Raw genomic sequence first — 26818 nt, 5'->3', positions numbered from 1 at the left:
ATTTGACAAAACTGAGATTTATACATCATATGAAAGCTCAATAAATAAGCTGATGTATTAAAATATGTATAAAATGTGTAAATGTGATGTATAAAATTGATGTATGGTTTGTTAGGATAGGACAATATTTGCCCGAGATACAGCTATTTGAAATCAGAAATCTGAGGATGCAAAAAAATCAAAAAGACTGAGAAAATCACCTTTAAAGTTGTCCAAATTAGGTTCTTAACAATGCATATTACAAATCAAAAATTACATTTTGATATGTTTACAGTAGGAATTTTACAAAAAATCTTCATGGAACATGAACTTTACTTAATTTCTTAATGATTTTTGGCATAAAAGAAAAATAAAAAATTTTGACCCATGCAATGTATTTTTGGCTATTGCTACAAATATACCCCAGCGACTTAAGACTGGTTTTGTGGTCCAGGGTCACATATGTTGATTTGCTGCTCAAGAAACAATAAGAAATATTTATTATTATTAATGTTGAAAATGGTTTTATACATTTGTTCAGAATTCTTCTTTTGTAATACTGACCCCAAACTTTTAAAATATTTAACTTCAAATTTAATAAAATGTTATAATGAGGCACAGAGTGTGTGGGAGCCAATTTTTGGATGATTTAAAAGCAGAATTGTAAAGTTGATAATTTTATACAACTGTTTTATAATGTAATAAGCTTATTTTATAAAGGTAATTTTATGAATAATTTAAACATATATATTTAAATAATTTTCTAAATAGTTATACACAATTATTTGATACTTTTGAAATAAAATAATTTTATATAATTTAATACAATTCAATAATGAGGCACGTAGAGTGTTTTTAAATGATTTAAAAGCGGAATTGTACATTTTATAATTTTATACAACCGTTTTATAATGTAATTTAATAAGCTTATTTTATAAAAGTAATTTTATGAATAATTCAAAAATATATATATTTTTTTTAATTTCTAAATTATATACAATTATTTGATACTTTTGAAATTAAAATGCAATTTTATAATGAGGCACTTAGAGTGTATGGGGCCAATTTTTAGATGATTTATAAGTGGAATTGTAAAGTTTATAATTTTATACAACTGTTTTATAATATATTTTAATAAAAGCTTATTTCGAATAAATAATTCTAAAATAATTATAATTTTCTAAATTATTTACAATTATTTGATACTTTTTATATAAAGTAACTTTGTATAATTTTATAAATCATTATTTTTACAGTCATTTAATGGTTTATTTATGCCATTACCTTATCATGGCAACAAAGTTAAATTGGATAAACTTTGCAGTAAGCATAGAAAGCAGGTTAGTGAATTTTTTTTTCACACTCAAATGGTGATAACACATATCATAGAAGTCTTGTGGATATACTACTGAAACATAGCCTAGAATCTAGACGCGCCCCTAGCGGCAGCAAATTACATTTGCTTCTAAGGTCAGTCTAGTTACTCTCAATTCACTTAAATTTCCGAAAAATCCAAGATGTACCGGGCCAATCACGAGTCGGTGGGCGGGCTTAACATGATGACGTCTGACCTGCGACCATAAGTTCAGTCAGACATGAATTCTTGGTTCCGTGAATTAAGCGTGGAAAACTGAACAGTATTTATATATATTTTTTTACTTTTGATACACAGCCACGTCCATGTGTCCTGAGCAGGAGCTCGTTACATCTGAACGCGCTGTGGTGCAGAATACGCAAACACCGGAAGCGATCTGTGGCGTGTATACGACACTCATTGTTTACACAGCACAAGAGATTGTGGATATAGCGGCTATTCAAAATGGTAATTACTTGCGCTTGTCCTGGTTGTTCAAACCCATTTAAAGCTGAAAAAGATTACGTTTGCTTGCGCAAACTCATCCTGGACTTTTTTTTTTTTTTTTACATATTTCCCCTTTTGGTGTTTGCGTATACTACATCAAAGCGCGTTCACATGTGACCAGTCGAATCATAGATATGCTAAACTCGTGCTCATGACAGATGGACGTGGGTGTGTATCAAAGTTAAAAAGAAAATTATATAAATACTGTTCATTTTCTTGCAAAAACCGATCGTTTCGTGTCTTAGGACATCAATGTATCGTCACGAGCCGCAGGGTGTAATTTGGATTTGTCTGTGCATGTTTTTGTTTACTTTTAAAGGTTTAGTGCCCATCTATGTCTATTATTTAGCTGACAGACTGCACAGTGCACTGATTTTTGTTAAAAATCTTCGTCGCTCTGACTACGTCACCCGACCGACTAAGTCTCTGATTGGTTGTAGCGCTATCCTATTGCGTGGCGAGGAGTTTGAAAGACAACGGTTTATCCCACCCCTCCGGTTGAGCCCTGTCTATGGAGAGTGCCCAGACCCTACATTTATGTGGGTCTGGCTTGCCAGGCTAACTGAAACACTGAGAATTGTAACACCCGGGATTAACTCAGATTGATATTCATTGCAAGTTACCCAGATTTTTGCTGCTTTTAATTTATAAAATTTTCACCTGTTGAGTTGATTAAAACAGCTGTTCCCAATGAATCAGGGTAATTAGGATGCTTTAGAACAGCTTGGTCTATTTGGAATGGTACAGAACTTAGGATTTTCCCATAGACTGTGACAGTTTGCAAAGGGTATGAATAATTTTGGACATGCCACTTTTTGTTCAAATGTAAATAAAAGCTGAGAAATTTTTTTTTCCCACAATGATGGCTCTTGTATATCGTGTTATTATCTTTTGGGAGAAGCCTGTGTCATTTCCGGTCAAAAAAACTTGCTGGTTGAATAGTAAGTAACTTTAAGTCAGAATTTGCCAGGGGTATGAATAATTTTGGGCTTGACTGTATATATTTATATTTATTATTATTTTAATGAGTGATAAGTCCAAATGGATATTTGTGGGAATCAACATGATGCCCCAAGTGCTATCAATTGAGCTTAACTTGTATTGAACCAAAGATATTTCTTTAACATTGACAGCTGCAAAACCAAACTTTACAAAATGAAGACTGTTATCCTTTTGAAAACCCATTAAACAAGAGCATCAAACCAAAGACCAGATTTGGCCACCAAGTTGGGTTAATGTTGTTCAGCGTAGTCTTTTTGGTTAACTAAGTTGGTTAACTATGAATGGGATACTTTGATGAATCACCATTTGCAAAGAGCATTTGACCCAATGAGCACAATCACAAGCATGTAAGTCTTTGACACGGCATATATTTCAATTTAACATACATTCATATGAAATATAGTCCTCTTCAGTGTATAAGTCTTTACAAACCTATGTTTCTTTTAAAAAGCATACTGGATAGCAAGTTTTACTATAGAAAAGCTTGGAGTTACGGTATCGTACATAAATAAATCAGTCACTCGGTCTGACTAATGGAGCGGGGAATGCTGGGGGATTTGTTTATTTGTGGTATGTGCGTCTGGAGAGGAAAAGTGCTAGAATCATCGCGCACAGAATCCATGGTCCAAGCACCCCGAGCGGGTAAACAATTTATGTTTGTCAGTTTCGCGCCAGATGCACGGTTACAGCTCAGCACCAGCTAGTTAACTAATGACTCCTTTTGAACAGCTTGCTCTTGTTCGGAGTCGCATCCCTAGCAAAGCAGGCCTCGCTGTACGCTATCAATGAGTGATTCTTGAATTTCAAGCAGCATCACAGGAACGAATGGCCACGAGTATGGAAAGTACATGTACACCTGGACTGCGTCTCAGCACGTAGTGTCTCAGTTAGTCTGACGTCCGAAGATGAAACCCTAAAGCAGCATTAACGATGAAAAGGCGTTGACCTTTCTCCATTTTCATGTGCCCCGATCCCGATGGCACTCCTCTGGTGCGCGTCACATTAAAAATTCACTCTCTATTCGATTGCAATAAGTTAAAATAGATATATATATACATATACATATACATATATATATATATATATATATATTTATATATAAAAAAATAAGAGAGCAACCACAATTAAAAACAGAACGAGGAGAGAGAAAAATACTCTCAATTGGGACCTCGGCTATATTCGCCCCTATATTTTAAAGTCTCATGTATGACATGTTCCTCTATTGTCGCATGAAATGCTTGGGAATTGGTCTAGTTTCCCTGGGCATGTAGGGAAGCGTTTGAGGGCAAGTTCTGCGATCGGGATCACCGACACGTGTGCATCTCGACCATCTTGCGGCACTGTTTGCACTTGACGTAGCAGCACCAGTGGAACTTGCAGCTGCAGCGGTCGACCACCTCCACCTCCTCCATGTGGAATCCGCGACCGCAGCACATGAGCTCGCAGCCGTCGATGGCCTTCGAGGTCTTGTTGCAAAAGCGACCCGCGGTTCCCAGTATGCCCGGAGTTCTGGGGTCGTGTTCGCAGAAGTCTGGGCTCGGGTCCAGGTACACCAGATCTTCATCTGTGTGCGGCTTGAACTGCGAGTTCCGAGGAACCAGGACCTTGGTGGTGCCCACTTTGCGCAACTCCACTTCTGTTGCACCGTCAAATTTTTCCTTGATGACGTTGCCCACTTTGCGGAACGGCGGCATTGCTTTCCAGCAGGTTTTCACCTCGCAGGAGCCCGACACGCCGTGGCATTTACATTCCACTCGCATGTTGTTTAGAATTGCCTTGGGATAGATAAAGAAAGGTTTACAATTTGTAATGTTGAAATCTTCCAGCATGATGTTTAAGTGCCTTACCTTTCTCCCTGCCTCATTGTTGTGAAGGTTCATTAGGGCTCTGTTGGAGGACTGTCCTTTACTTCGTTCTCTGATGTCCACAAAGGACTGGGAAAAGGCAACTCCATATGCAATGTTATCAGAGCATCCTGACCACTGGAAACCTGTTGAGATAAAGACAGTCAAGCATGGAGTCCAAGGTACTGAATTGGCCATTTTTACAGGTTAGTGACATCAGATCATTATTTATTAGAGATGTAACGGTATTATCAATATCGTGGTCAATACTTAAAATATATTTAAACTTCTTATTCTAACATAAAAGGTCAGCAAGTTGTGTTTTGCGCTATTATACAAAGATACTAGCCTGGCGAGCCAGACTTACATCAAGATGTTTAGTCTGGAAACTCTCCATAGACGCGGCTTACTCCGAGGAGCGGGATAAACGGTTGTCTTTCAAAATCCCTATGCACGCAATAGGATAGCGCTTCAACCAATCAGACTCCCGTATAGCAACTGACATCGGCCGCTTCGAATGTCCCCCTGGTCGCCTTTGCCAAGTTGCATGGCCTTAAGTCCAAATTTTGTAGCCTCCTTTAACTGGTCCTCTATAAGCGCTATCAATGGTGAAACAACAATCACAAGCGGGTTGTGGCTGAGTCCCATGCGTTTTCCCACCAGCGGAGCTAATTGGTATATTAAGCTTTTTCCGTATCCAGTCGGCAAAACTCCAAACACATCTTCCTTTTTTAAAAATGACTTAAGTGCCGTTCTTTGCTCGTTTCTTAAAGAAAAACTTAACTCCAAGTCCTCCAGAGTCGCGGCCAAAGCCTATTCGAAAGACCGCTGTTCGACAGCTGCAGCCGCCATTCTTTATTTTTCAAGTGGCAGCAGCCGTCGCAACTCTGTCGTCATATGTTAAGCCCGCCCCGCCTACTCTATACGCGTTGTGATTGGCCTGACCCAATTTGGATTTTTGCAGCTAGAAGGTCTATTGAGAGTGTCTAGACCCACCTGGCTGCAAAATATTTTTTGCTGCCGCTAGGGTGCGTCTAGATTTCTAGGCTACAAAGATACAGTATCTGTCAAACAAACTAAAACCGAAAGCACAGTATGGTTTAATCTCGTCATCAAGTCTGTTTTCGCAGCACATTTCAAAATGAAATCGATCAGCTCGTGATCCGGTGTTTTCCACGCCTCAGAATGGCTCCGTTCACAGTGAATGAATGCAGTAAACTCGTTTATTGCATGTGCTGTGAGTTTAGCTTGCGTTTAGGAACGCAATGGCCACAGTTATGCTTTATTTTTACGGCAGATGATTACAGCATTTCCTCTATATTTGTAGTGAGACTCGTTTTTTGTAAGCCTGTTTTCACTGAAGCTGGAGTTTTCCGTCAAAATAAAAACTCTTCTGCCGTTTCCGTCAAAATAAAAGCTTACAAGTGCAGAATGAATCGCTGACAGCTAGTGGTTTAAATGGGTAACGTTACTGTGGTCCAAAATAAAATAAAAAAATTGCAAAAAAGTATTATAATACAAAAATAGTATACCTATGAAATATTCATTTTCATTTATTTTGCAGTGCAATTGTTAATATATGGCTATTACTGTCATTGTTGTTATTAGTATTCTATTCTAATTTGTTTGGCTTCCTAAAACACCAGTGTGAATGTAAATTAGACTGAGAGTATAACCCAAATAAAAAGAGGGTTGAGTTCTCTTTAAAGTTCAAGTAAAAGTCAATTCACTGACTTTTTCTGACTTAAGTTTTCTTAGTTAAGAACATGGGTTGGAGCTCTTGTTTTGTTTGGAACTCTCAAAGTGCATTAGATAAAATAATTTAACTTTAAAATGTATAACATTTTCTAAACCGTTTCTGTTTAGTTTAGTTTTAGACACGTGTTAGTAAATTAATTAGATATCCATGAGAAGACCTGTATTTTTGCCTGTTATTTACTTTTACTTAATAATATGAAAGTGGATATTTTTCTTAAAATTGGATTAATTTCGCTACAGGAGGCCTTTATTCACACCCTGGAGCCGTGTGAGGCACTTTTTTATTATGGATGGATGCACTTAATTGGACTTGTTTTGAAGAGAATGATGAACTGATGAAGAGAAACACCCGCCCATGCATTTCTAAATCTTGGAAATGCCAGTATAATTTTTAATATAACTCTGATTGGATTCGTCCGAAAGGAAGAAGTCATATACATCTAGGATGCCTGGAGGGTGAGTAAATAATGGGCTTTTGGTTCATTTTTGGGTAAACTAACCCTTTAATTAGTCATCATAATTATTATTCATACTAAGCACACATACCTTCTGGACTGACACCATGCACATTGCGGTCGCAGCCACACTTGTCCAGCTCCCCGCTACTGCAGGCTCTGGTCACTGCAAAGGCAACGCTCGCAGCAGATATAGCGTACACAAATGCAGCTTCCCGTGTACCTGTGACACAAATAAGTCACCTTCAAGCATCCATGCATTAAGCAGGCTTCATGTCTATTTAAATATGAGATTACTTACCTTGTGTGACCACTTTGCCAAACACAGGAACACTTTCTAGCGTTGAGCAGTTCCAGCGTCGGTTGCGGAACTGAAACTGGCACTCGTCGATGGCGAGCTGAGCGCCCCTGCGGACCGCGTCCATCACCTCCACATTACGCTTGCAGATCTGAACCTGCCTTTGGATCAGTCCTCGGAGCTTCTCACAGGTTTCTTCATCCGAGATGCTTCCTACCGATGACAGCTTTGCCAGGTATCTGAAGACAAAAGACAAAACAATCAATTGTAATCAATAAATGTTCACAGACTGTCAATAATACAAACGTTTTTAAAATCTAGACGCTGGATGTTTTTGGAGCTGGAAGAAAAAAAAGTTTATTTTTAGACCCTGAACCACAAAATCAATCATAATAAGGGTCAAATTTTTTTTTAATTGAGAGTTATACATCATCTGAAAGCTGAATAAATACGTTTTTTTTGTTTGTTAGGATAGGACAATATTTGGCCGAGATACAAATATTTGAAAATCTGCAAACAAAACAAAATATTGAGAAAATCACCTCTAAAGTTGTCCAAATGAATTTCTTGGCAATGCATATTGCTAATCAAAAATTATGTTTTTTATTGACGGTAGGAAATGTACAATATTTATTATTTCAGGTAATTTTTCATTACTTTTCACTTGAGTTTTGGTTTGGTTTATTTTCAGTGTAGTTTTAGTTTTAAGTATATTTAGATTGCAATACTTTATAATAGATTTCCTAACATTAGTTAAAACATTAGGTATCATGAACTAATAATAAACATTTATATTTACAGCATTTATTATTTTAATATAAATTACAAAGATATATATTTATATATATAAATAATATAATAATTGTATATTATAATATATTATAATAATATTTATTTTTATTATAAAATATATATAGTAAATGCTAGTATATATTATACTATTATTTATTATATTTATATTTGTTATTACTTCTACATTTATTTTATTATATTTATTCAATGAAGCACCAAACAAAAAATAATTATGTAAAATATATAAAAGTAATGTTTCTTATAAATCTAAATTTACAAATGTAAAATATGAATTTATAGAAGTCAGAATATATTTTTAGAAATCTGAATATATAAATGTAAATCAGAATATATAGTTATATAGTAAGTCTTAATATATCTTCTGACTTAGATCTACATATTGCAGTGTATATTTATATATTCAGAATTACAGCTACAGATTTACTTCTATATATTCACAATTTACAATTATATATTTAGATTTTATATAACACTATTTTTTTCTAATAAAACTATTTATTTCTTGTTTGGCACTTCATATTCTGTAAAAAAAAATGTTGTTTATGATACCTATTGCATTAAGCAATTTAAACAAATTTAATTTTAAATAATTAATAGTTTTGTATTTTAGGCTAAAATTAAATTAAACTCAAATTTCATTGTTTTTTCTTCATTTATCTTTTGACATCTTTGCTGGTTTTGTATTTTAGTGTAGTGTATTTTTTTCCCAAATTATGCTTGTTTTTTATTTATTTATTTATTTTTGGTTAAATGGTTTCATTTAGTTGTTGTTATAGTGACTGTTAACAATAACACTGACCCATGCATTGTTCCACTATTTTGTTGACCCAACATAGGTTTTTCATTGACTTCATCTAAACAGTGTTGCCCTCCTTTGACGTTCTTGGAAAGCTGTGCTGGGAAGATGAGGTAAGGGTGATGTTGAGAGAGACGGATAGAGACTATCTTCACCCATCACCTCCCGGGCCAAGGGGTCGGGGCAACACCATCGCTTTAAAGGGTCTGCTGAGCTCCAACGCTTTAAGGCACCTTATAAAAATAGTCCTATTGCACAGGTTTTCATCCGTGCACACCAAGCTTGGTCTCATTATCATCAAGAACTGGTGGAGATCAAAGTCTCGAGTGTTTAAAGTCTGCGCAGATGCATTTGGAGAGTTGCGTGCAGGTGATGTTTGCAAGGGCGCTCACGGATGGGTTTGTTTTGCGTTATTTGTTTCCGAAGGTCTTTTAGTGTGGTGCTGAGTAATGTAACGCGCCCGAGTGTACTGCGGATGGAAGTTTTGAGAATGGCTTTGAAGGTGCGCTGCTGTAAATACTCAATTAAGATGCAAGATCTTGAGGTTTATTGATTCAGATTGTAATCAGCACGAGTCGGATCTGACTCACAAAATGCTCATCATGTAAACACGAGTATTTACACACTTCTAAAAGTCTGTTTCAAAAGGGGGTTTTTGGAGAGATGCAATGGAAGGGCTATTTTTTGTTCCCCAAAGAACCACTCATTGAACGGTTCTCAAAAGAACAAAGAACATTCTGTGAAAATGGAACGATTCCATGAAAGGTTCCTCAGAGGTGAAATTAATTTATAAAATAAGTCAATTTCACTCAAATATTATAAAAAGCTCATTGTACTTAATAGAAAAAAGTTATATGAACTCAATAACTGATTATATGTGACTCTGGACCACAAAACCAATCATAATGGTCAATTTTTTTTAATTAAGATTTATACACTATCTGAAAGCTGAATAAATAAGCTTTCCATTGATGCAAAAAAATCTAAATATTGAGAAAATCATCTCATCAAGTTGTCCAAATGAAGTTCTTAGCAATGCATATTACTAATCAAAATTAAGTTTTGATATATGTGACCCTGGACCACAAAACCAGTCATAAGTGTAAATTTGTCGAAATTGAGATTCTTGCATTATCTGAAAGCTGAGTAAATAAGCTTTCCACTGATATATTGTTTGTCTGAGATACAACTATTTGAAAACCTGGAATCTCAGGGTGCAAAAAATTTGAAATATTGAGAAAATCGCCAAAAGTTGTCCAAATGAAGTTCTTAGCAATGCATATTACTAATAAAAAATCAAGTTTTTATATATTTATGGTAGAAAATTTACAAAATATCTTCATGGAACATGATCTTTATTTAATATCCTAATGATTTTTGGCATAAAAGAAAAATCGATAATTTTGACCCTTACAATGTATTTTTGGCTATTGCTACAAACATACCCGTGCTACTTAAGACTGGTTTTGTGGTCCAGGGTCACATATTTACATATCTTCATGGAAAATGATCTTTATTTAATATCCTAATGATTTTTTTGCATAAAAGATGAATCAATCATTTTGAGAAAAATCATCACTAGGTGTTGTAGTGTTTAATATTCTGTTAAATTGGGATTTTTAGGGGTTTCTGTTAGTGATGACATGCAATTGTTACCTTTAAAGAGTTATTTAACCCATAAAATCTAGTTTCGTTGGTATAGATGAATGTATTTAGGTTGATGTAGCAATATTACACTCTTAAAAATAAAGGTGCTTTAAAAGGTTCTTCAAAGCGATGCCATAGAAGAGCCGTTCAGTCAAAAGTTCTTTAAGGAACCAACTCTCTCTTAGATTTTTATACATTTTTCCACCACAAAGAATCTTATATGAAACAGAAAAGTTCTTTAGATGTTACAGGTTCTTTGTGGAACAATTTTTGACAAAAAAGGATCTTCTATGTCATCGTGAAGCACCTTTATTTTTAAGAGTTGAATAAAACCAGTTAAAGGAGAAGTTCTCTTCCAGAATAAAACTTTCCTGATAATGTACTTCACCCCCATGTCATTCGAGATGTTCATGTTTGTCTTTCTTCAATCGAAAGAGAAATCGATCCCACGATCCCAGTTGAGGAATAAGGGTCTTGTCTACACTCTACTTCACGATGCCATAGAAGAACCTTTTTTGTCTAAATGGTTCCGTCCGTAAAGAACCTTTAACATCTGAAGAACCTTTCTGTTTCACAAAAGGTTCTCTGTGGCGAAAGAAGGTTCTTCAGATTATAAGAAGGTAAGAAAGAAATGGTTCTTTAAAGAACCTTTGACTGAATGGTTCTTCTATGGCATCGCTGTGAAGAACCTTTAACCAGTTGGCTCCCATTGAAGTCCACTATGTGGAGAAAAATCCTGGAATGTTTTCCTCAAAACCCTTAATTTCTTTCAACTGAAGAAAGAAAGACATGAACATCTTGGATGACATGGAGTGAGTAAATTACCAGTAAGTTTTTATTTTATAATTTTTTTTTTGAGTTCTTCCAACTCATTGGGGTTTGAAGTGAATAAGGAAGCTTTATTTTTAAGAGCGTAGTGTCTGTTTGGTTTCAAGGGCTCATCTTAACGAGTTAAAAACGGCATGTCTCAATCCCTGCAGCTGGCAGTGGCGCATCCCACCCCTCTCTACTGTTGACAAGAGCTGATTTGGAGGGCCACGACTGGGGCAGATAAGAAACAAACACCTCCTTGTCCACGGGACCGTCATCTCTGCTCTCTTGAGCTTTGATAACGCACTCCTGTTGGGCCAGAAGATGAAGCATGACATCAGTGGCCAGATGCACATGCATTGTGCTCAGAGGGTGTTTGACTTTTTTTTTTATAGCATCTGTTGACGATTGCATGTTCTTGCATGCGTGTTTACAGCTTTTGTTTGTTTCACCAGTAAATTAGCTCTGTGATCCTGACTTGATAATGAATCTGGCAGCCAAATGGCAGCGGAGGCCCGTTCGTTCTGGCGGGATAAGCGCTGGAATATAATATATCAGTGCCAGATGCTCTCATAAGACCCGGCGCTCGTATCGAGCTCGGGATTTTGACAGACAAACACCTGAAGAACGGCCCTCTGCTCAGTTGTCTGGGAAAAAGATTGTCTGAGACCTTGAGAGAATCTTGTTTTCATTGCTTCCCGGTTCTAGTTCTCTAGCCTTCTCTTCTACGTACTCGCTAAGTTTGGGAAAACAAGGCGAGCAGACTGTGGGATTTTGCGAAAGAATGGGAGATGCCTTCCTCTGCGCTTTCTGGGAGGTTTTTGCGGGAGCATTCCACCTGGAGCACGGTGCCTTCTTCCTTTTGTGTCATGTTTGTGTTGAATTACATCGCCCTGGCCTTCGAGCGCTGTTGGCTCCAGATGGCTTAGCCAAGCGCTTTAGCACGCAACCATGCCGTATGAAAGAGTTTGGAGGGAGAATAAGAGAGCGCCAACATGTACACACGCCTGACTGTATATCCGCTCAACTCTTACTGCTGTCAAAGTATAAACATAATTAAAGTTACATAACACACTACCCAAGCCTCTTATGCTTACTTCTGAAAAATACAGCAAAAGCAGTAATATTGTGAAATATTATTACAATTCAAAATAGCTATTTTCTATTTGAATATATTTGAAAATGTTATTTATTTTGGTGACTCCAGTCTTTAAAGTCACATGATCCTTCAGAAATCATTCTAATATACAAAGATGCTGCTCAAGAAACATTTCTAATTATTAACAAGCATGAACAACAGATATTTTTGTGGAAACCTTGATAACATTTGATTTCAGGAATCTTTGAAATCAAAGAACAGCATTTACTCATAATTTTTGGTCAATTTAATGTGTCCTTGCTGAATAAAAGTATTAATTTCTTCCAAAGAAGATCCAAAATCCAAAAGTTTGGAATGATATATGTGACCCTGGATCACAAAACCAGTCTTAGGTAGCACGGGTTACCTAAGACTTAAATGATCTATTTTTCTTTTATGCCAAAAATCATTAGGATATTTAAGATCATGTTCCATGAAGATATTTTGTAAATTTCCTACCGTAAATATATCTAAACTTAAATTTTGCTAAGTAATATGCATATATAGTTATACAGTGAGTCCGAATATATCTACAGACTTATATCTACATATTGCAGTTTATTTTTATATATTCAGATTTACTTCTACATATTCATGATTTACATTAAGATTTATATTTATAAATAAATATTTTGATTTACTTCTATATATTCACAATTTACATTTATATTTAGATTTTATATAACGTTATTTATTTATAATAAAATTATTTATTTCTTGTCTGGTGCTTCACATTCTGTGAAAAATGTTGTTTATGATAGCTACTTTAAAGCAATTTTAACAAATTTAACTTTAAATAATTCATATTTTTTAGCATTTTAGGCAAAATTAAATTAAACTCAAAATTCTTTGTTTTTTCTTCATTTATCTTTGTACGTTTTTCCTGGTTTTCCTGGTTTTACTGCCATCAACGTATAAACATACCTAAAGTTAGATAACACACTACCAAGCCTTTTATGCTTACAGCAATATTGTAAAATATTATTACAATTTAAAATAGCTATTTTCTATTTGAATATATTTGAAAATGTAATTTATTTCGGTGACGCAAAGCTGAATTTTCAGCATCATTACTCCAGTCTTTAAAGTCACATAATTTTTCAGAAATCATTCTAATATGCAAATTTGCTGCTCAAGAAACATTTCTCATTAATAATCATGAAAACAGTTATGCAGCGCTATATTTGTATGGAAACCTTGATAACATTTGATTCTTTGATAAATAGAAAGTTCAAAAGAACAGCATTTATTTGTCATTTTGGTCAGTTTAATGTATCCTTGTGGAATAAAAGTGTTAATTTCTTTCAAAGAAGAGGTGGATAAAAAAAAAAAAAGTTTTGAATGATATACATGACCCTGGATCACAAGTACAGGTAGAGTATATTTGTAGCAATAGCCAAAAATACATTGTATGGGGCAAAATTATCAATTTTTCTTTTATGCCAAAAATCAATAGGATATTAAGATCATCTTCCATGAAGATATTTTGTACGTTTTCTACCATAAATATATCAAAACTTAATTTTTGATTAGTATTATGCATTGCTAAGAACTTCATTTGGACAACTTTAAAGGCGATTTTCTCAATATTTAGATTTTCTTTTCTTTACACCCTCAGAATCCAGATTTTCAAATAGTTGTCTCAGGCCAAATATTGTCTTTTCCTAACAAACCATACATCAATGGAAAGCTTATTTATTTCAGATAATGTATAAATCTCAATTTCAAAAAATAGACCCTTATGACTTGCATTTGTGGTTTAGGGTCACATATATAATATATACTGCAGCTATAAGGCTTTACTTCTTCCCAGCATCTTTTTTGGGACTTTAATATTTAAATGATGGACGTTGACATTTCCTGTCTTGCTGTGGTAAATCGGCTACCGACAGCAAGTAAACATGCGTGCTGTGGCGTCCAAGGGCCACAATTTCATGGTGTTTACCAAAATATTTGGTATTTACATACTTGTCGGCTGTGCGTCACAGGACGCTCATGTCTGTGTAATAAACGCTGTTTGTCTGAAATAAATCCGAAGCGTTTAAAGGAACTGATGCATTTTAGTGATTCGTATTTCACCCACATATTTCAATTTATTATTAAACACCTCCATTTAAAGACATTTAATGTCCCTCAGCATTACCAAGGAGTTTGTTTTGAAAAGAAACACTATTTCTCTTACTATAACACATGACTATGGCATTGCTCACGCTTTTCCAAAAACTTTGTGGGAAACTCGTCCTGCACCGTTTGTGGCACTGGCATGAATGATATATTAAGCTGTTGAGAATTTTCCTAATGTAATCAATCAGATTTGATTTTCACAGGACACATGAGGAATTGCATTAAGTATGCAACCACCCAGAGGGACCGTAGTAATGACATAACATGCCAGCAACCTCTGCAAACACCCCAGCAACCCGTAAGGCACTGAGCTGGTGAGTTTTGCATGCTCAAGCACCTCTTTTATTGTCTTAAAGAGAAGCAAAATTTAGGTTACTACACTCTTAAAAAACAAAAGAGCTTTACGCGATGCCATAGAAGAACCATATTTGGTCCCACAAAGAACCATTCAGTTCTTTAAAGAACCATCTCTTTCTTATCTTAAGAACTTTTTGTAACACAGAAAGGTTCTTCAGATGTTAAAGGCTCTTTATGGAGCCATGGTTCTTCTATGGCATCGTGACGCACTTTTATTCTTAAGAGTGTAATTATCTTAAAGGAACACTCCACTTTTTTTGGAAATGGGCTCATTCTCCAACTCCCCCCGAGTTAATAAGTTGATTTTTACCGTTTTGAAATCCATTCAGCCGTTCTCCTGTTCTGGTGATATCACTTTTAGCATAGCTTAGCATAGATCATTGAATCCTGATAGACCAATAGCATCGTGTTCAAAAATGAGCAACGAGTTTCCATATTTGTTGTATTTAAAACTTGACTCTTCTGTAGTTATATCGTATACTAAGAACGGTGGAAATGCAAAGCTGCGAGCTTGTAGGCTGATAAGATTAGGAACTACACTTCCATTCCGGCGTAATAGTCAAGGAAGTTTGCTGCCGTAATATGGTCGAAGCAGGCGGAGTATTATCAGAAATGAGTTCCCAGCTAGTTTAGCATTTGCACATGTGCTGCGTGGTATTACTGCTCCTGCTTCGGCCTTATTACGGCAGCAAACTTCCTTGACTATTACGCCGGAATGGGAGTGTAGTTCCTAATCTTATCAGCCTAGAAAATTGAAGCTTTTCATTTCCACCGGTCTTAGTACACGATATAACTACAGAAGAGTCAAGTTTTAAATAGGACAAATATCGAAACTCATTGGTCATTTTTGAACGCAATGCTATTGGTCTAATAGGATTCAATAATCTATGCTAAGCTATGCTAAAAGTGATATCGCCAGAACAGGAGAACGGCTGAATGGATTTCAAAACGGTAAAAATCAACTTATTAACTCGGTGGGAGTTGGAGAATGAGCCTATTTCCAAAAAAAAGTGGAGTGTTCCTTTAAATATTCAGCAATTAAGGCGAGACACTGCAGGTGAATAGGGTAAAAAAACTAACTAATAGTTATCACCTTACTTACTCAGTTGATTGATTACATTGTTAATTGCATTTGTATCGCAAGTTTTCTAAAATGTTAGGTTTCAATATGCAAATGAGGTGTTTAATGAAATATGCACTAGTTTGCATACATTTCTAGTACAAAAATCGAAACACTAGTTGAAGTCAGTTTCATTACATTTTTTTTGAAATATTAGAGTCTAATGTTTTTACAGAGGGAATTTCTGGTATCTCATTTTGTCACGCCATAATTCAGAAAATACTTAGAACAGGCAGAAAATGATTTTTTACAGTTTTTTGGGAAATAAAATGTATAAAATCAAGCAAATTATATATGAACAAATCCCTCTGTAAAAAACCTTCAGGATATAGTCAGGAATAAAAATGTAAAGCTTGGTGTGTGTAAGTGCTACTGAAGTGGAGATTTATGGCTCAGTCTAGGAGAAAAAACTCATTTTGAGAAAACTGCCTTTAAAAATCTGTATTGTAATTGAAATCTATTGACACAAATAGATAAAGTGCTATTAAAGCAACACTTAACAGTGTCTTCTGGATGTTTTCGTTCCACTAGGCTGAAAAAACACTGAAAAAGGACAAAATCTTAAACTTGGCAGGTGCATGAAAAACCAGTGGTTTCGCCTGTGTGTCTCCCCTTAATATAGGTGATTTTTACCTTGTATATTGTTTTAACTTATTTGATTAAAAATACAGTAAAATCAGTAATATTGTCAAATATTATTACAGTTTTAAAAAACTGTTTTCTACGTCAATATATTGTCAAACGTACTTTATTCTTGTGAAAGCTAAGAATTTATTATTTATTCAGCATCATTACGCCAGCCTTTAAAGTCACATGATCCTTCAAAAATCATTCTAATATGCTGATTTGCTGCTCAGAAACATTTCTTATTATCGTCAATGTTGAAAACAGCCGTGCTTCTTAATATTTTTGTGGAAATCATGACTTTTTTAGGATGTTTTTGATGACTAGACAGTTCAAAAGAACAGCAGAACAGCATTTATTTGAAATGTCTTTTTTAGGATTATAAATGAATTTAGATCACTTTAAGTATTAATTTTGTAATTTTCACACAGTAGTCTGCAAATGATGACAGTCACACTTCGATTCCCCTCACAACACTGAAAACACAGTCAAGATGTCCTGCAGAAAAAGAGCCAAATTGTGAATCAAACAACCACCACAAAATGCGACATGTTTTCAGAAACAGATGTGTCATTCTTGCACAACAGTGTTTCTCTGATAAACAGCTTGTGTTTCCTCAATAACTCAGTGACTCATTGGTATTTCTAAGTCTTGCAGACTGTTCACAGAACATCCAAAAAATCATTCGCTCGTTTCCATAAAGTTATGAGTATAAGTGTTTGCCTAGAGCTACAGGACAGAGTCCTACAGTAGTTGCATTTACTCTATGCTTATCTGCAAATGTACTGGGTGTCTTTAACTCTAGAGGGCAGTGTTATCTCATTTATTGACAAAGATTAGCACTGCAATTAACTAAACAATCAATCATATTAATCATATTTGACGTCCAAGAAAAAAAAAAAAATTCCTGGAATGCTAATATTTATTTAAGCTTGTTTCTATCTCTTCTAACAGATTAAATATGCACCAGATGTACTTCATGAAGATAGTTCAGACTTTCACAGAGGTACAAAAAGGCACTGAACATCTAAATTTTTTTTTTTGAACTTTTTATTTATGATTTTTGAACAAACAAACCTCTTACAATGAAAATAAAGTAATACAGTAAAATTAAAACATCAATAATAATAATAATAATAATAATAATAATAAAAAAAAATAAATAAAAAAATAATAATAAAAAAAAAAATATATATATATTTATGACATCATACTTTGTCTTGCTGAGGAAACATGTACATCAAGTTAGAGCAGGTTACATCCCTATTATACCATACCTTGGTTGACCAGACTTTACAGATCTAAATAGTTTGTTACACTTCTCCATCTTTGCCCAAATTTTTCCATCTTCATCTGAAGACATGCAGTCATTTTTTCCATTGTATGGACCTGTTTCAGTCTCTGGGTCCACTGTGCCACACTTGGAGAACCTTCTTCTTTCCAATGTATTGTTATCATTTTTTTAGCTATTAGTAACAGTATCCGCAATATGAATCCTTGTTCTTCATTGTACATTTCTTTAGGCAATGCTCCCAATAAGCACACCACAGGATCTAGAGGCATTTCTATCTCTAGAATCTTATCTATTTCTTTTTTAATATTTTTCCAAAATATTTGAATCTTTGGACAATCCCAAAAAATGTGGGTATGGTCTGAACATCTAAATTTAAACTTTATTTAATCTATACAGATTAATTTAGCTTTGCTAATTGCCTTATATGAATGTCTGCTTCTACAAAGCATCATCTATGCTTGTTAGTTATTTACATAAATATAATTTGCATCAATTCTATAAGTAAATCAGTGTATTTATATATTTATTTTGTAGACATTCCTGCACCTGAGGTCTAAAAAACATCCTAAACATCTTCTGCAATCAAAACGCAGATTTGTAAAAGTGAAGACGGATTGACGAGAAGCTGGGAGAAATACACTCAGGTACACTCTTAAAAATAAAGGTGCTTCACAATGCCACAGAAGAACCTTTTTGTCTAAATGGTTCCATAAAGAACCTTTAACATCTGTTTTTTGTGGCAAATAAGGTTATAAAAAGGCAAGCAAGAAATGGTTCTTTAAAGAACCTTTGACTGAATGGTGCATAAGGCTTCTCAGAAGGACCTTTCAATCTGAGTTTGCATTTGTGAAACACATTGTTTCTGAAAGGGCGTTAATCCAGATTGCTCAAATTCGTCTTTCTTTTATTCTCTTTGTCCCGTCACCTGTCTTTCTGTACCGTCTTTAAACATTTTATGAGGCTATATGAGGAGGGAAATGATGGGAGTTGTCTGTTTTATATCAAATTAACCTTTTAATAGGCTGGTGTGTGAGCGAAAGTATGTGACAACAGGTTTCACAGCTTCATTACCCTGTTGTCACTGGTGTTATTTGTGTTATCAGCGCTCGGCGCCAGGATGTATTTCGCATTAGAGGTTTCTCTCTTCTCATGTTGCTCATCAGCTGTGAACTATTTATTGACCGTCCTGTGCAAACGTCTCAACCATTGTTCTTTCCATCCCATGCAATGAGAAACATTGTATCGCTTCCCAAACAAATACAACTGTGCATGGGTTTGTATTATATTTATAATCGGAACTGCAAGCGAGTTGTTGCATTGGTGAACCCTTTGTGACCTTATCTCCAAAAACATCTGTATTGACACCGTGCAACTCTTTCTTTAATTCTGAAATTGTTGCATCATGAAACTAGACATTTATTTAAGGTTAAAAAACGTTGAATTGTGAAAGTTGCTTAGGCTTTGGATGTGGGTTGGTTATTTAACGGGATAGTTTAGAATAGGAATAGTTCATAAATTTGCTGAAGATTTACCCTCAGGCTATCCAAGTTGTAGATGAGTTTGTTTTTTCACCAGATTTGGAGAAATGTTGCATTACATCACATGCTCGCCAATGGATCCTCTGCAGTGAATGGGTGCCGTCAGAATGAGAGTCCAAACGGCTAATAAAAACATCACAATAATCCACAAGTGCATGTTTGTGAGAAACAAGATGTTTTAATTTATTTAATCCAAAATAACACTTTCTCCAGTTAAAAAAAAGTCCATCACTTGTCTTCTTGCATAAAAATTTACTGTTTAGAAATGTTTTTGGACTGATTTTGCTTGTAAACAGTGCTTGATCTTTGCATATTTCTCTTCTGATTCAGACGAGACAACTTTTTCACTGGAAAAGCATTGTGTATTGAGAACTCATATTTGAGCTGAAAGCCAGTTTAAAGTTAAAAACTGGTTTCTTCAAACATACAGCTTTTCACTTCACAAGACATTAATTAATGGACTGGAGTCGCGTAGATTACTTGTGGATTATTGCAATATTTTTATCAGCTGTTTGGATTCTCATTTCTCCAAATCTGTTCCGATTAATAAACACACTTTTTACCTTTAATGTTTTTATCAGCTGTTTAGACTCTCATTCTGACGGCACCCATTCACGGCCATTAAATTTCTCTAAATCTGTTCTGATAAATAAACAAACTCTTCTTTACTTTGAATGTTGTCATCAGCTTTTTGGACTCTCATTCTGACGGCACCCATTCACTGCCATTAAATGTCTCCAAATCTGTTCCGATTAATAAACAAACTCTTCTTCACCTTGAATGTTTTCTTCAGCTGTTTGGACTCTCATTCTGATGGCAGCTGTTTGGACTCTCATTCTGATGGAACCCATTCACTGCCATTAAATTTCTCTAAATCTGTTCCGATTAATGAACAAACTCTTCTTCACCTTGAATGTTTTTATCTGCTGTTTGGACTCTCATTCTGATGGAACCCATTCACTGCCATTAAATTTCTCTAAATCTGTTCCGATTAATGAACAAACTCTTCTTCACCTTGAATGTTTTTATCTGCTGTTTGGACTCTCATTCTGATGGCACCCATTCACTGCCATTAAATTTCTCTAAATCTGTTCCGATTAATGAACAAACTCTTCTTCACCTTGAATGTTTTTATCTGCTGTTTGGACTCTCATTCTGATGGAACCCATTCACTGCCATTAAATTTCTCTAAATCTGTTCCGATTAATGAACAAACTCTTCTTCACCTTGAATGTTTTTATCTGCTGTTTGGACTCTCATTCTGATGGCACCCATTCACTGCCATTAAATTTCTCTAAATCTGTTCGATTAATAAACAAACTCTTCTTCACCTTGAATGTTGTCATCAGCTGTTTGAACTCTCATTCTGACGGCACCCATTCACTGCCATTAAATTTCTCTAAATCTGTTCGATTAATGAACAAACTCTTCTTCACCTTGAATGTTTTTATCAGCTGTTTGAACTCTCATTCTGACGGCACCCATTCACTGCCATTAAATTTCTCCAAATCTGTTCCGATTAATAAACAAACTCTTCTTCACCTTGAGTGTTTTTATCTGCTGTTTGGACTCTCATTCTGATGGCACCTATTCACTGGCATTACATTTCTCCAAATCTGTTCAGATTAATGAACAAACTCTTCTTCACCTTGAATGTTTTTATCTGCTGTTTGGATTCTCATTCTGATGGCACCTATTCACTGGCATTAAATTTCTCTAAATTTGTTCCGATTAATGAACAAACTCTTCTTCACCTTGAATGTTTTTATCTGCTGTTTGGACTCTCATTCTGATGGCACCCATTCACTGCCATTAAATTTCTCCAAATCTGTTCCGATTAATAAACAAACTCTTCTTCACCTTGAATGTTTTTATCTGCTGTTTGGACTCTCATTCTGACGGCACCCATTCACTGCCATTAAATTTCTCTAAATCTGTTCGATTAATGAACAAACTCTTCTTCACCTTGAATGTTTTTATCAGCTGTTTGAACTCTCATTCTGACGGCACCCATTCACTGCCATTAAATTTCTCCAAATCTGTTCCGATTAATAAACAAACTCTTCTTCACTTTGAGTGTTTTTATCTGCTGTTTGGACTCTCATTCTGATGGCACCTATTCACTGGCATTACATTTCTCCAAATCTGTTCAGATTAATGAACAAACTCTTCTTCACCTTGAATGTTTTTATCTGCTGTTTGGATTCTCATTCTGATGGCACCTATTCACTGGCATTAAATTTCTCTAAATTTGTTCCAATTAATGAACAAACTCTTCTTCACCTTGAATGTTTTTATCTGCTGTTTGGACTCTCATTCACATGGCACCCATTCACTGCCATTAAATTTCTCCAAATCTGTTCCGATTAATAAACAAACTCTTCTTCACCTTGAGTGTTTTTATCTGCTGTTTGGACTCTCATTCTGACGGCACCCATTCACTGCCATTAAATTTCTCTAAATCTGTTCGATTAATAAACTCTTCTTCACCTTGAATGTTGTCATCAGCTGTTTGGACTCTCATTCTGATGGAACCCATTCACTGCCATTAAATTTCTCTAAATTTGTTCCGATTAATGAACAAACTCTTCTTCACCTTGAATGTTTTTCTCAGCTGTTTGAACTCTCATTCTGACGGCACCCATTCACTGCCATTAAATTTCTCTAAATCTGTTCGATTAATAAACAAACTCTTCTTCACCTTGAATGTTGTCATCAGCTGTTTGGACTCTCATTCTGATGGAACCCATTCACTGCCATTAAATTTCTCTAAATCTGTTCCGATTAATGAACAAACTCTTCTTCACCTTGAATGTTTTTCTCAGCTGTTTGGACTCTCATTCTGACGGCACCCATTCACTGCCATTAAATTTCTCTACATCTGTTCCCATTAATAAACAAACTCTTCTTCACCTTGATTGTTTTTATCAGCTGTTTGAACTCTCATTCTGACGGCACCCATTCACTGCCATTAAATTTCTCCAAATCTGTTCCGATTAATAAACAAGCTCTTCTTCACCTTGAATGTTTTTATCAGCTGTTTGGACTCTCATTCGGATGGAACCCATTCACTGCAATTAAATTTCTCCAAATCTGTTCTGATGATTAAACAAACTCTTCTTCACCTTGAATGCCCCAATCCATCCTTTAAAGATTGGATGCATTAATAGAGCCAGGATTTTCCAATAGAAGTCTACAGATTCTTTTAGAAGGACATATGCAACAGGGAAACTGTTCGAGTTAGAAAATACATAGCACACTAAGTTGGAACAGACTGAAAGTTTGGAGGATACAATTTGAAATGTTGGTTTCCGCTAAAGGATTTTGATCAATAACAGTATGCTGACTTTGCCAAACGAAGATAAAAGCAAAAGTTGTTGCTTGTCAAAATGCATTAGGAAAAGGATTGAGAGTGACTATTTGCCGTGTTTATTTAGGAAAAAACATTTTACCATCTGTTATTTAGAGTCTCTAATTAATGATTCATTCCTGGCATTCTAACCCAAAACAACTGCAAATAGTTATTCATAAAATATTAGAAAGCAACGCAAGCTTATATTTGCATGAACAAGCAAGCGCTGTTAAAGGAGGCTTGAAGATGTGCAGGTGCTCTCGTGACCTGCACCTGTACCTCAACCCCTCCATACAGGTGCTGATGGATGTGCTCAAGAATAATACATTCACACATCTCACAAATGAAAAGCTCTCCACTGTACGTCAAAACATTTAATTACGGCTGTTGAGTAAAGAGTGGACTTTAAACCATAATGTATCTGAGAAAGTTATTCAAAGCACACTCTTACTATTAGAACAGCTTAACTTTTGAATCACCACAAAACCTTTATTCTCAAGACTTTTATTCTGAAAGTCTATATTATGATTTTAAAGCTCAGAAGAATCTGATCTGATGCTTTAATCTCTGCAAAGGTTTGTGCTGAACCTAACCCACCACAGAAAACCATTGAAAATTTTATTTTTAAGATTTGCTGTGCAATACTTCACAGGCTACTTATATGCAACAAAACAAAAGACAAAACAAAAAAGTTTGCTTACTCAGTCATACCTTTTATCTGATTTTTAAACAAGTGAGACAAAACATAAAGAGTGTGTTTTCTTAATCTTACCTTGCATCCAAATCTCTTTTAAGATCAGTCGTGACGAAATCACTGTTTATTTCTTTTGAACTAAAATAAGATTTTTTCTTAGAAGACGATTTACCTGAGGAAATTGAGATTTATATATAATCTAAAAAGCTGAAGAAATAAGATTTCCACTTATGTATGGTTTGTTAGAATAGGACAATATTTGGCCCGAGATACAACTATTTGGAAATCTAGAATCTGAGGGTGCAACAAAAATCAAAATATTAAGAAAATCTCTAAAGTTGTCCAAATGAAGTTCTTAGCAATGCATATTACTAATCAAAAACTAAGTTTTGATAAATTGATGATGCTGAATTTACAAAATATCTTCATGAAACATTATCTTTTTTTTAATATCCTAATGATTTTTGGCATAAAAGAAAAATATAATTTGGACCCTTACAATGTATTGTTGGCTATTGCTGCAAATATACACTTGTGACGTATGACTGGTTTTGTGGTTCAGGGTCACATTTATTGTCAGTTACGCTGGTGACATTGAACAATATTTATCTACTTTCTTTTAAGAATTACAATTAATAAAATGCCTAAGCGTTGTATGGATATTGCAAGTTTGCCATTTCCCAGTTCCTTGTAAGCTAAACCTTACAGTTCCTATCAAAAGTTTATCACAATTTTATGACATTTAAGTCTAATTAACTGTCTTCCTTAACTTATTAATGTGACCCTGGACCACAAAACCAGTCATAAGTAGCACGGGTATATTTGTAGCAGTGGCTAACAATGCATTGTATGGGTCCAAATGATAGATTTTTATGCCATCATTAGGATATTAAGTAAAACTCATGTTTCATAGATATTTTGTACATTTCCCAGCATAAATATATCAAAACTTAATTTTTGATTAGTAATATGCATTGCTAAGAACTTTAAATTCGATTTTCTCAATATTTAGATTTTTTGCACCCTTTTTGCAGATTCCAAATATTGTCCTATCCTAACAAATCATACATAGAAATCTTATTTATTTAGCTTTCAGATTTTCTCAGAAAAAAGACTTTTATGACTGGTTTTGTTGTCCAGGGTCACAAATAAGTGTTTGTTGATCATATAGACCGCATTTCAGCTTCATGCCCACGTGTTGCTCATTTAACTCGGAGCATTCCCATTTTCTGTTTGCTAAAGAAAACTTGTCTAATGTCTATTTGGCTACCTGCTAATACCTGTCCTGAGATGGGGTTGGAATAGTGTACAAGCTCCTGTCAGAATGATCATATTTTGTAGACAGGTAGGAGGTTTTCCTTAAGTGTGAAGCGTGCCTATACATGCCCCAAACCTGTCACCACGCCTTTAGTTAAAAACACTCTTCCATCGAAAACTCAAATGCATCTGGATAGATTAAATGATGTGCTGTTTCTGCCCCGAGGACACAGATAAAATTTTCTAAACACCTAGAAATGCAAACATCTCGATATGGCTTTAACCAAGCGTGTCTTTCTGCTTCTTAACTATGTAAACATCCAAATCAGATAATTCGCTTATGATTTATTTTTGGGTGTAATTATAAATTACCATAAGTGATTTATTTAAGCAACTCTATTTAGAAGTTAAAAAGTGCTGTTAGTGCTGTCATATTCATGCGTTGCTCTCCAGGCTGCGCGCAACCAGCGCCAAGCGCGGCTGTGCCAAAGGCACATGAACTGAAAGTCTCCAAATAACCGGTTTCGTTTCCTTATATTTTGTGCTGTGCATACAGTGCATGCTATGAGATTTTTATTATCTATTAAAGACTACATTAGACGCCTTAGACAAAGTTTACATCTGTTTTGCGGGCTAGCTAATGTCCCCGCTTTAGTTTATATTCTCATTCACAAGTTTTGGATTTTGTGGTGAATTTGTGGTTCACAGGCTGCGTTTGACATGCTAAACATTTGCTGACTTTAGTCATAACACAACTAGTCCTAGCCGTCAAAACATCACATGAATGAAGAAAGTGATATTCACTTACAGCCAGTTGCTCGCATTGGCGGAGAAGAGTGCTAGAAAGAGCATAAGCAGTGACCTTATCAAATACTCCGATGACATCTTGAGAGGATAATTCAGGTAAAGGTTGCTGGTGTAAAATCCTCAGGGGGAGTTTGGCAGGACGCCGTGCATCAAAAAGCGATTAATCCATTATTGCGCATCCATTTGGATGAGAAGCAGGTCTGTCCCGAACAAGAGTTCTCGCCTCCTCCTCGTAAGCTATAAACAAGCGCAAGTGCTCAATATAGTTTATGTAGTGGCTGCAAAATCTCACTGAGCGGTATCCTCTGATGCGATTTCTTCCGAGCGCGTTTCCACGGTCAGCTTTTACGCAGCATCAGCTCAAGATGAACCACTCGCGGTCCCGCCAGTAAAGTGAGTCTAAATGACAGTCCCGGTCCTGTGCGTAAAGTTCATGCATTTAAACGTGAAGTTCAGCTCCGTTTGATGACCTCTGTAGATGCCACTCTGAATTGAGTCTGAGAGGGAATGCTGAATTTACTGACTCCTGAAGGGTTTGGTAGGGGCGGCGCGTCATTTGGGGGAGGTTTTGATGTGTGAGAAAGCAGATAAAGGCGGGTTTAGTGCATGCATATATGTTTTCTCTTGCTCTTGCCTGCCAAGTATTTTTTTTAAAGAGTTCTCCGGAGGGACTCAATGCGGCAACTATTCGCCGTGCTCGAGGTATAACCGCTTATGCTTTTGGCAAGGTGTATTTTCCCTGGCCTCAGTGCCCCCAAACGCAAGTACTTTGCGGTTAGGATGCTATTTATAGGATGTCTAGCATTTTGACAGCTTTGTACAAAAATAGACTACAGGTATTGCTGTTATTATGCCATATCATTATCTATATAGTTGTAATTATATAGTTATTTATAAGTCATTTTAAAGACAGAGCATAAAATCTGATTTAGTAAGTTTACACAGACCATTCGTTGGTCATGTCAGCATAATCACAGCCAGTTTAACATGGTTTATATGCAATGGGAAACTGTTATATTGTTTTAATCTTGCAAATTTGCTAGATTGACAGACAAGTGCTTCATTGGGCCACTCAGAATCCCTGTTGACCAACAGAGGGAGAAATTGAGTAACAATAACTGATGCTTGAGTCAAGACTGGCGTTGAATTGGAGGACGTCTGGGTTTCAGTGTTAGAGATTGTTCTGATTAATCTCTTAAATTTTAAATCATGAAACCACAGCTCAGTGTAGAGCATTTCTCTTAAAACCT

At 35.4% G+C, this 26818-nt stretch overlaps 1 protein-coding gene across 2 annotated transcripts; it reads right to left on the bottom strand.

The window, feature by feature from the left end:
* Positions 1–3190: 3190 nt before the first annotated feature.
* On the bottom strand, positions 3191–26053 carry wnt4 (wingless-type MMTV integration site family, member 4). Of its 2 annotated transcripts, XM_073825400.1 has the most exons (5): positions 25570–26053; positions 7201–7436; positions 6991–7122; positions 4690–4832; positions 3191–4617 (listed from the first exon to the last, which is right to left on the bottom strand). In XM_073825400.1, exons 1-5 carry the CDS (start codon positions 25644–25646, stop codon positions 4147–4149), a joined length of 1059 nt encoding a protein of 352 aa, XP_073681501.1. In that variant the 5' UTR covers positions 25647–26053; the 3' UTR covers positions 3191–4146. The 2 variants fall into 2 exon arrangements, with proteins under 2 accessions (XP_073681501.1, XP_073681500.1); XM_073825399.1 differs by having other exon boundaries at positions 3191–4832.
* Positions 26054–26818: the final 765 nt, after the last annotated feature.

This window comes from Garra rufa, chromosome 20 (genome assembly GCF_049309525.1).
Source record: "Garra rufa chromosome 20, GarRuf1.0, whole genome shotgun sequence".
Classification (NCBI taxonomy): Eukaryota; Metazoa; Chordata; class Actinopteri; order Cypriniformes; family Cyprinidae; genus Garra; species Garra rufa.
The sequence above is the reverse complement of the archived record's forward strand: the minus strand, read 5'-3'. Positions and strand labels throughout refer to the sequence as shown.

What these genes read in the sequence shown, in the direction of transcription:
- wnt4 (XM_073825399.1), bottom strand. Translation starts at nt 25,646, where the DNA reads ATGTCATCGGAGTATTTGATAAGGTCACTGCTTATGCTCTTTCTAGCA. An exon ending in TGGCAAAGTGGTCACACAAG is followed by an intron (nt 7,123 to 7,200) that starts GTAAGTAATCTC and finishes TTTGTGTCACAG; the next exon opens with GTACACGGGAAGCTGCATTT. An exon ending in GCATGGTGTCAGTCCAGAAG is followed by an intron (nt 4,833 to 6,990) that starts GTATGTGTGCTT and finishes TTATCTCAACAG; the next exon opens with GTTTCCAGTGGTCAGGATGC.